Genomic DNA, 11,882 nt, shown 5'->3' on the forward strand with positions numbered 1-11,882 from the left:
GTTTGGTCATATAAAAAGGCGGCCTTACGATGACCCAGTTAGGAGAGTAGAGGTATTAGATTTGACTTGTGTTAAGAAAGGTAGGGGTAGACCTAAAAAAACTTGGTTAGAAAATATTAGGAATGACCTTTCTTTATTAGATTTAAACAAGAATTTGACTTTTAATAGGACAAAATGGAGAAAAATGATTCATGTAGCTGACCCCACGTAATGGGATAAAGGATTGATGTTTTTGTTGTTGTTGTTGTAAACTATTACAAATGTTTTTTCTACTCACCTCTTCTACCAACCAAATGTTTCCAAGAAGGAAGATAGTTTGCTTACGAAAAAAAAGTCCAAATACGAGAGACATGAGGGTTAGTTGAGTAGAGGTAGAAGGGCGAGGGTCTTACATGATCTCACTATCTCAGATCTAGCGCGGGTGACTAGCAAGCTGCGAACTGTTTGGAGGAGTTCATGAGCACCAACAGTTGAGAGCGAGCGGGAAAGATGGAGTAGGAGTCAGGGGCTTGGAGATGGGTTGGAGCTTGGAGGTTAGAGGGCGCATGTTGGCATTGGAGTTGCAGGATGGGTTTGTGTGAGAGAAGAGAGGAAACTAGGGCAAGAGGATTTGTGGGAGATGAAGGAACTGTTTGGAGGAGTGCATAGAGAAGCCCAAGTCTTCGCTTCCTACATCATGGGCTACCATGAGAAATAGGGACTGCATGCGGTTCCGGCTAAAGAAAAAGAGGTGAGGGCATCAAAATATAGAAGGGCTGGAGAGTGCATGAGGGAATAGGGGCGAACTATGTGATTTTGCAGCAATGAGTTAGAGGTTCAAAGAGCGGGAGAGAGGGAGTTAATTTCATTTTCTTAAAGATAAATTTTTTTAGCGGGATTTACATACATGCTATTTTATTATATTTATATTACATATTTAACACCCAAAACTTAAATATTACATTCCTACCACCCAAACACTAATTTAACAACAAAAATACTACTCTGACTCCACAAGCCCTCACTCCGTCATTCCTTCCCGCATGACTGCATGAGGAAGAGAGGAAGATGAAGAAGATTACTTTTTCATGGAAGCAAGTTCGAAGAGCTTTGGGAGTTCTTGCTGCAAGTTGCAGGAACCAAGACTCTCAGTTGATTTTTTGACAAATTTGGTGGAAGAGTTAAAGCAAGTGAAATAACCTCCTTGGGATAGGGAAGAGATCAATTTAGCTTTAGTAAAAATATTAGCACAACTTCCGTGGAATCAACAAAGTCTGAAAAAAGGAAACTCAGAGCAAAGTTTATTATCAAAACATATAAAAGCATCAAGCAAAACAACAAAAACAACTGCTCGACAAATTCGAGGGCACTAAAATCCAACGGTAGAGAGGAAAAATCTAGAGAAAAGCCTGTCATAATTTTTTTTTTACAGAAACAAAGATAAATGTTGGTAATACTATTCCAAAGTTCTTCCATGTGTTGTTTCTACTTTACATATCTAACAGTCAGATCTTCCATGTGATGTTTCGCGGGTAGAGCATGCGATAGGAAGAGACAGAGTGAGGACTTGTGGGACGGAGTTGTATTTTTGTTGTTAAATTAGTGTTTGGGTGGTAGGAATGTAATATTTAAGTTTTGGATGTTAAATATGCAATATAGATGTAATAAAGTGGCATGTATGTAATTCCCCCATTTTTTTTATTAATGACGTGAGGTTCGGGCGGCTAAATTGAACAGACGTTAAATTGGAAGAATTTTAGATGGATTTGGGCTGATGTGGATTTGATGGGCTAGGTTTTTTTAGAAGTAATTCAATCTCGCATTTTCTTCATTGTTCGCATGTCTCGTTGACTGGCACGAGGGTAAATTTCTCAGAGTTTTCTTGTGCGGCAATCCAAATATTATTTGTGATCTTTTTAGGCATTTTCAATATTTTGGATACTTCGGTGTATTCTATTTTGCAAAAGAGCGACGATTGAGCAGTTTGGTATTTTGTGATGCATTTCCAACTTAACTTGCATGATACCATGTCTGTTGTTCGTGTTTACATCATAGTCGATCGAATTGATTGTGATGTCCTTTTTGCTCCAAACACATTCACGCGGACTTTTTTGCAAACATATGACTTTTGATTGTTTCTTTGATATGTGTGATGTGTTTCAAGCCAAGTTTTGTGCGATATGTTTGCCATTTTTTTCATACTTAATTGGGAAGTATGGGGGTGTGGATTCTTGCACACTGTTTGCAAGAATGCATTTTGTTGTATTGAAACGGAATTCACATGAGAGAGGATGCTTGTAAACCAGTAAATAGTTCATGCACTTTCTGAATGGATGCTTTGATCTTTAAGAAATTATGGTAATTGTCTTGATAATGTCGTGTGGTTTCTTTTTATGAACTTATGTGGCATTCAACATTAGATTTGTACTGTCAATGACCTTTATTTTGTAATTTTCTTCTTATACTAAATGACCTTTCTTTGTGTTATTGAAGTATCCTGAGAATTTTATGTTATTTGTTTTGTATTGATTAGTTACAAGTTTGACCTATGTAGTCATTAAACAAAACTTAGAGGAGTTCAATCTTTTTTTCTTTTATAGGCAAAAGAAGCAAATGATGTAGTTCTCTATACAGATTTTGTTTCTCATGTAAATTTTTATGGTTTCAGATAAGTCGAGACTGCCAAGAGTTGGAGCCTTTTATTGGTGAGCAGTTGGCTTCTCTTCTTTATCTCGAAACAGACAGCGAACTTATGGTATGCGTCAGTAGGTCACATTCACTAAACTTTCCCTTTATTCTGCATTCTGATGGTCTGACCTAACTGAATTTTCTTTTCTGTTTTCCATGTTTACTTATCATCTATTATTTACAACTCCATTATCATGTCCTCTCATAGACTGCCATCAACCATTTCAAAAGAAATATAGAGGCGTGAAATCACAATTCATGATTTAAAGATATGTTTATTAGATGCAAAACTTAAGTCTTTTTATACTAATGTGTACCGTCTATCCTAAGCTCCTAGCTCAGGTTCGTAAATTTAATTTATCTATACTTTTAATTTTGCTCTTTGAGGTGTAACCCTTAAGAATATTTTGCAAAATTAGAAGATATTTTATATTTCCCCTTTTGATTCATTATCTAGTAGTTTGTTCTTGATTTTTAAGGCTTCATTACAATGCTACACTTGTTGGGTTTGCTTGTCCAAATGTATTCAACACTACTCTCTCTAAGTGGATGAGCTTAAACTGTGTTTCTAATGATCATAAAGCTATTGATGAGGCACTTAATTTTTTTTTAAATTTTATCATTCAACTTGGTGTAGAATCAATTAAATTATATTTCACCTTTTTGTGAACATTACTTTTTTTATTTTTTGTTGAACATGATCCTACTTGCACTGAATTGGATTTCACAAAGATACGAGCTTTCATCCTTGATGTAACAAAAGTTCACTTTGTTAATTAATGAATTGGGAAGGTTGGTTATTTTTTACGCAGAATTATTCAAGAAAGGCTAATGTAATATGATGGTTTGTTTGTGGAGATGGAGTTGAATTTTGTTGTTCAGTTAGAGTTGTATATTCATTTATATACGTGGTGAACTACTATTTCTTTTCTCATTTGTTTTAAATGTTTCCAAATTTTCGGATTGACTTTTGATTTTTCCAATATGCTGATTCATGATATTCGTATTTAATTTCTAGTAGATTTTTTTTTTGAAAATCTTTTTTGCGCATGCTTTATTCATTTATGAGTAGATACTTTTCTACCATCATTGCTAATATGTGAATAAATATTAGATACGTGATTGATTATAGATACTGACTAATTAGTGAATTAATTCTTTAATGACATTATCTTGATTCTGCAACTGAGCCCTTTTACTTCAATTGGGCTATCATATAGGTCTTATTTTTTTTTTTTCATTTTTTCTTATGTCCACATAGCACGCATTCAGAGCTTATTTAAGTCATTTTAAAGGGCATTAGTGACATGCTAGGGAACACTTTTGCTGCCTTGTGTGTTTGCCCGCTATGGCTGTATAAGATTTATAATCCAATGGAAGATAGAAGATGTACCAATATTTTAGATAAATAAAAGTCCCGTGGAAGCATTAAGAAGAAAAGCAGTAAGTCAACCACTTTGTTGAGTGATTTTGTTTTTTATCTCTTACAAAAGGTTAGGGGTTCAAATTCTTACACAAAAAAAGTGGAAAGGGGGACTAACCAAAGATACATTGTGATGTAGGCAAGGGGGGTCAAAACATCTTGGATCTTTTGTTCTTTGGGCTGATTGTTGTTTCTCGGTTTGGGCCTTTGGCTGCTCTTGGTTGGGCTTTGGATTCTTTGGTTGTGAGCTGAAATTTTGAGATCTACTTGGTGTTAGCTCATTAATGCTTGAGCTGAAGTTTAGCTCATTAATTGGAAGAGTAAATATATTTCCTAGCTCATAAAATCAAAAAGATATTCTTCTATATTTAGCTCATTATTGTGGAGTGGACTTGTGTCTCTTCCCTACTCCTTTGTCCTCTCAGTTTTCCCCTGGCTGTTGTTGTTCCCGTGAAAAGCCTATTGGGGTTCCGCCCCCCCCTTTTCCTGGCCTCCTCTGTTTCAGCTGGTTCCGCCCCTTGTAAGCTGGATTGGAATGAATTTGGCTGATATTTGGGATGTCTTTTCAGCTGCTGTTTGGAATGTCTCTTGGCCTTCTATTTCCCTCTTTTTCATTGGTTTGAATAGAGGTGGGTGGCTATTTGGTTTCCCCCTTTCTTCCTATATATAGGGGCTGATTTGAGTCTTAAAAAGAGTTGGATATAATGTAATTTTTGGATAAAAACCTGAGAGGTTTTTCTTCTTTCTTTGGAATAGCTTGTGAGCTAAGGCCTTCTCCTTCTTCTCCTCTCTATAGCTTGCGAGCTATACTTCGTCTTGACTTCTAATCTCATTCTTCTTTCCACAAGTATCCACCCCATCAGTACCTTTCTTCTCGATCCAAGAAAAACAAGTTTAGGTGTTTAAGGTGTCTTTATTTTGTCGTTTGTAAGCGTCAAAAGTTTGTAAGTCCTCTTATATTATAAAGTGAAGTTATTTTTGGTTTATTTGCTGCATTTTGTATCCTTTTGGGTATATTTTTGTATTTTCTATTACCTAGGAAAGTTATGTATTTTGCTTGCAAAAATTAGGCTTTCTCCTAATTTTTGCTTGCATCACATTGTTTGAACTTGAGCAAAAATATTTGCATGTTTGACTACAAAAGGAAGTCTGTTTGAGAGATTATGGTGTTAATTCAAATATTTTGTGCATCTATGTTTTGAGGTGACAAGTAAGCAGAATTAGAAGGCTGCGTACCAATGTGAACAAGAACTTGTATGCCAAAACATATTTAATATCTCTTGTAACACTCAAACATATACATATGGAGAATGACAATTTATAATGTAGACCACAAATAGTTAGGGAAGTGATGGGTGTAGTTAATTTACTTATGTTGTTATTTTATGCTACTCCTTGTTTTTACTAATGTCATTTAGTGTTCTTCATTTAGGTACAAGGCTAGTATAATTAGTAGCCCTTATTTCATTTGAAACTGTGATTGATAAATTTGTTTATTTCTGATACCTTGAGAAATTCAACCAACTATGCTAATGTTGTGTCATCTGTCCTTTTCTTGGGTTCAGAGAGTTATGTGGCCTATACACTTTCTATACATGATTCAGAACAGTTTGAGACAACGTACATCTTTTCCCCTTCGTCTTCATGTGCACTTTTGTTCTAGTCCGTTGCATTTTCTACTAACAATGATGATGATTATCCTTAGGGGCTATTTGGTTTAACTTATTATAATATTATACGTTATATCAAAATGCCAGTTTTTGGTTTATTGACACCCCACATATCATACATTATATCAAAATGCCAATTTTTTCTTTACTGACAACCCACAGTAACAATAAAATTTATTTTTAAGTCATCAACATCGGCTAGATGCCAGGTAAATTAAGTGATATCTAAATGCCAGGCTCAATCATACAAATGATCATGTCCCTGTTGGTTCTTGTCCTATGCTTTGTTCATGCGCATTCATTTATTGCCAACCTAAACCCAATTGTCATTCCACCACAATCCATCCCCACAATACCTATTCCTATTCCCGCTCTTTATCTTCAGTTTCAACAAGCATTGATACTACACGTACTCTGATTTTAAGGAATCTTATTTTCTCTATTGGTTTTCATGTCCTCTGGTCTGCCTGATTCTAAAAAAGGCAAGAGGTAAATAATGACGAGAGCACAGATTGACTTGTTTAAATTTAGTTTCTGAAAAAAATATGAAGAATTAGAATGGAGAACACATTAGTTTGCAGAAAGATTCAATCTTAATTATCAAGAAGTTAAAAGAAAGTATTTAGGGTTGTTTAGTTGCCTGAAGAATGAATACTTTGGAATTATTTTGATGAGTGTAAAAGAAATGCATGATTTTACTTTTTTTTTTATTTGGTTTGAAGTAAAGTGAATGGAAAGTGCAAAAAGGTTGTGGCCGGGGGTCGACGATCGGCAATGGAGTGCGGCGGCCGGTGGTGTATGCAACAGAGGGAGGCACTGGTGGCTGGCAGTGGTATTTGAAGGTGGTCGTGTTCGGTGGTGGTGGCCGTAGGTGGCAGACGGTCGGCGGTCGAGGACGGCCGGTGGTGGCAATGTTGGTGCGTTAGCGGTGTATTTGGAAATCGCCCAAATATGAGAAATTCCAAATACACCGAAAATGCACTAGCTGGCGTATTTGGAATACACTCCTTTTACACTCTACATTCATTTTACTTCAAACCTTCAAAACCCCTGCATTTGGAATACTTTACACTCTAAAAGCAACAAATCAAATAGCCCCTTAGATTCTTCTAGAACCTGTTATGTCAAATAGTAAAATGAGGGGAAAAATAACATTCTTGGAAGGTATGGTTCAAGCTTGTAATTGAGAAAATTGGCCTTTAAGTGTTTTTCTGAACCCTAAAATTCCCCATCAAACCTCTATTGGCTCAGATATGGATAGAATAGGTCACCTTTGCCAAATTGACTATACTTTTAGAGAATGCAATTGCAATACATATAAAGAATATCGAGAAAATGATCAAAATAGTTCATTGACTCTTTATTAAAGATCAAAATAGTCCCACCATGAGATTATTTTGATTCATTTTTAAAAACTTGAGGGATCCAAATTATCCTTTAATATAGTCGTGGACAATTTTTGTCCTTCATAAAAAATAAAGGAACCATTTTGATCCTTTTCTCAAAGAATATCTAATGTCGATGATAATTTCTTGCTTAATGGAACATAATATTTGCACTTGTTATAAAGGAGTAGAAGAGAATTTCTTGTTATTGTTTATGTAATGCACAATAGTATATGGGTCTCTATATATAGGTTAAAGGAGAGAATAAGAAAGGAAATACTACGATTAAGAAATATTCCTTTGTAGTTTGAGAATTTCGTTACATAATGATAGAGTATACATAATGAAAATATTTGAATTTACTAAGTAGTTTTATATATTGTAATAAAATACAAAAACTTTAGTTCATATAATTCTTAAAATCCATTTGGAGGATGGGATTTGATAAAGCTGTTGGTATATTGCTCTTGAGAAAAAGACTAATCATGGAGAATAGAATAAGCAATTGCACCATGAATGAAGTGATAATTAGTTTCAATGTGTTTGTGGTACACAATATTTTGTGTAATAGTAATCACACTGATTAATTCACAGAGGGAACATCATGAATTATGCCCATTTCCATATGCAAACATTGAAACCACAATAACTATTGCATTGTGTAAGTGAAGGTACAATATTTAGCTTTGCCAGTCAAAATAGTAACTCTCGTTTGTTTCTTACTTCATTAAGAAATTAGAGAGGTGCTTAAGAAGAAATAGAAATGGTTCACAGATTGTTAGTCCTTATGATCACCAACTCGATCAACATTATAGTAGGTAACAAATACAAGTGGAGATTGGGTAGAATAATATATATGATTTTGAGATCAAATTACAAAGGAGACGATCAATTGAGCATTCACTTCAAAGAAGATTAAAAAAAGAATTATCCCTCACAATTTGAGTGTTACATCGTGAAATGATCATGGATCGGGTTAATTGATTAATTATGTGTGGGCATTTTCATGATTTTAACCTATCTAACAAAAAACATAGAAATCAAAACACAAAAATGAAGTAGGATACATAACTTTTTGTCCGATGGCTTTTAGTTAGTGTTGCTAAAATCAGGCATAAGTACACAGTTTAAGTTTGGTGTAGAGTGGAGCAATATGGTTGTTCATCGCTATGCAATGAGGTGAGCTTCCACTGTACAAGAAGTAGTGCGCATTTTATCATTTCATTGTAAAGCACGCAACACATGCTACCCAATATAAGGTGATTGGTTCAACAATAGGTTTATATCCTATTAGCATATGATAATATGAAAATAGGATAACTCTCCATATTTAGAGAGTGGTATATGTTATTTGGCTCTAAAGCATTGTACTCTATTATAATTAATTGGGATTTCTAGTGAATAAAAACACAAACAATGTTCTCCTTTTAACTTGATATCAAAGACAAGTTAGTCTTGCCCTTAACCCCATCATTCTTCTTCCAGTGTTGCTCTTTTCATCCCAACTGATTCCTACCTATATGTCAATCGTTGCTAAAGTGCCTGCTTGCTTGCTTAGCAATGTTTCCCACCATGTGCATCGTTCCTAATGCTCATGTGCAAAACTTCAACTTGCTACCACTAGGGGTGCAAACGAGTTGTGTCGAGCTCGAGTCAGGAGGTGCTCAACTATAAAATACCAAGCTTGAGCACGAGCTTGAACTTGAGTCGAGCTCAAAATTTGAGCTCGAGCTCGACTCGTTCCACTGTAACCGAGCTCAAGCTCGAGCCGCTCGTCGAGCCCCAAACGCAGTCTGGTTCTCCTTCCAACACACGCGGTGCGATCCTCCAAAAAATTAATTCGTGGTTTTAATTTACCTTAAAACTACGGTGGGAGAGAGAGAGAGAGAGAGAGAGAGAGAGAGAGAGAGAGAGAGAGAGATTTGAGCCCTTTTTTCAATTTGCCAGAAGGGAGAATGAATGTTAGCCGTTAGCATTTATTACAGATAAGAGAGCAGCCAAATCAGAGGAGAGAGAGAGAGACATTTGAGATTTTAGGCTTCTTTACCAAAATAAAAAGAAGATTTCAGGCGGGATTTTGAAATTTCAACCGGTGAAAATTTAAGCTATCCTTATGGGCTTATTATTAATTTTTTTAAATATTTAAATTTAATAATTTCGAGCCGGCTCGCGAGCTTGTGAGCCGAGCCTTGTCAAGCTCGAACTCGAGCTCGAGGCTTGATAAGCTCAGCTCACGAGCTCATAAACGAGTCGAGCTTGAGCCGGCTCGGCTCACTTACACCCCTAACTACCACACTTTCACACTCTCTAGTTGCAACTATTGCTTCGTCTGCTCACTTGTATTGTGCAAAACTTGATTCTTTGCTCAATCCACAACCTTGCTTGCTCTTCTGCTCATCTACCTCCCAAGTGCACTCAATCTCACCTTCTTGCACGTCCCTACCTTTGCTCATAACCCTACATGCAAGCTGACTGATCGGTCATTGTCTATTTGTCATCATTTAGTCATCTACTATCCTAGGGTATGACCACTTCTTGAATCACCATTGTCAATTATCTGAATTGACTCTCGAATTTTATGACCCTCTCATATACTGTTATGACTTTTTAGTCTCCACTTAATGACTTGAAATGCTTCTGCACCATTCATACTATCGTCAACTTCAATGGTACCAATTATCTCTGGTGGTTGATGACCTTTACTATTGTGTTGGTTCTGATAACAAACATAATCATGCATTTCTTCCATATAGCAATTTCACTGTCAAGTTTTCAAAATATCAAGCATCCGATTACATTGTTCTTTTCAAGTTGCTTAATAGTCTTGAACTTCTATATTTCAAGACTCGACCAAAAATATGTGTTATTTTTTTTTTTGTTCCATGAACTTTAATGAAAGTAATCTCTCATGTCTATACTTTTTATTCTGAAATTTGTCTCTTTGAAAAATATATATATCGATCCATTATTATTATAATACACTGAGAGGTAAATTCTATAAGTTACTTAACTATCACTCTTGCACTATTAATCTAACTATTTGATAGAAATTGAATGATTTTTTTTTTTAATCTTTAACAACATGATGTGCTTTCTCAAATGATGTATCACTCAACATTCCCTAACATTGCGACTGTTTTCTTTTATGTTCTTTACATCCTTCCCAGCATGGTGGCCACAATGTTGTCCATAATACCTTTTTGCCATGCCTTTATTGTAGCTGCACCAATCACTCTCCAAAAAATTGTTGGGAGAATTTTGGTTACTCCCCCACTGCTTCGTTTTCTTCTATAAGTGGTCTGACCATTCTTCATCCTTGGTGCTTCCTTTGGACCTGCAACTATCTCTTGATAAGATTATGATTTATTGCTTCAATAATCTCTAAAATTTCTTTCAGCATCTCATGATATCACTTTCTATGAATCTTTGCATATGTCTCTTCTTTCATTTATTGTGTTTTAGATTTAGGCATCTCTTCTCAAATGACAGATAACTGTTAATTATTTTTCTCTCTAAATGATAAATGTCCTCTCTACCAGTTATCATTGTCGCCGATGGTTCTCACTCTTCTATCTTTGTGAAGGGCATTGTATATCCTAACAAATCATTATCTATCTTAGAAGTTTTATATGTCCCACAGTTGCTAGCCAGCCTGTTGTCTATTCACTTTCTTACAAAGATTGTTAACTATTATTGTATGCCCAAATAATGCTTGAGCTAACTATAATGCAAGTCAATCCTTTGTCACTGAACCACATGGATGATTGTTTTATAAGTTTGTTGACCAAATACAAAAATCAACTCATCGAATTTGCCAAGAATATTGTGAACTCAATAATGAGTTCATGTTGCTCGTAGCTTTTTAATCAAGTGTACTTGATCAAAAAGTTGACTGTGTGATATATCTCAAAATTGTCAATGCAATTCATCGAAACATCTAAGCTGCTTATCCAAGCATCAAAGTCAATCTTCTAAGGAGCTTCGCCTCCTGGTTTACGAGGTGAAGTTGTCCTAGGGGCATGTCACAACTACTCTGCTAGAACTTGATATGCTTTGGTGATGTTGGCTACGACGTTACCTGGATTTGCCTTATGTGTAGAACTCAACATATAGCTAGCTAAATTTATTTATAACAAGCATTCATTAAGTCTTGTTTTAAAGTTTTATTTGCGTAACATAAATGTAGCTTTTCTCGTAGCATTGTGCATTGACCATAGCCTTCGAATAGGAGGTCAGACGGTGAGTCAAGGATACATAAAATAATTTGTTATGGTCTTATACTTTGCCACAGTAAATAACCTAATAAGATGGAGGAAGGACTTACTAGAATGATTCACTTCAAGCTCAACAAAGTCTAGAATCCTATAAAGCAAGAATGACTAGAGCTGATAATCGAATAGTTTTTCCTAGAAGCTTTAAAGAATGTGAACTTGTTGATGCATGTCAAACTCCCGACCCACTCAGAAACTTATTCTTGATAAGCTCCTTCATACACTATTTCAATGATGAAGGATCCTTTCTAGATTGGGTCAAATTTATCACCGAGGCGACAGTGGAGGATAATAGATCTTCGACGAACCATAACAAGTTCACATTCTTTAAAGCTTCTAGGAAAAACTATTCGATTATCAGCTCTAGTCATTCTTGCTTTATAGGATTCTAGACTTTGTTGAGCTTGAAGTGAATCATTCTAGTAAGTCCTTCCTCCATCTTATTAGGATCTTTACTGTGGCAAAG

At 35.5% G+C, this 11,882-nt stretch overlaps 1 protein-coding gene across 1 annotated transcript in view; it reads left to right on the forward strand.

Annotated features, from left to right (window-relative positions):
* Positions 1-11,882, forward strand: part of LOC110102526 (zinc finger CCCH domain-containing protein 45) — a 49,076-nt gene that overhangs the window by 29,549 nt on the left and 7,645 nt on the right. Inside the window, exon 6 of the mRNA XM_020830892.2 lies at positions 2,648-2,734. Coding sequence (XP_020686551.1) covers positions 2,648-2,734 — 87 coding nt within the window. The remainder of the gene's footprint in view (positions 1-2,647; positions 2,735-11,882) is intronic.

The sequence above is a fragment of the Dendrobium catenatum genome, unplaced genomic scaffold (genome assembly GCF_001605985.2).
Source record: "Dendrobium catenatum unplaced genomic scaffold, ASM160598v2 fragScaff_scaffold_932, whole genome shotgun sequence".
NCBI lineage: Eukaryota > Viridiplantae > Streptophyta > Magnoliopsida > Asparagales > Orchidaceae > Dendrobium > Dendrobium catenatum.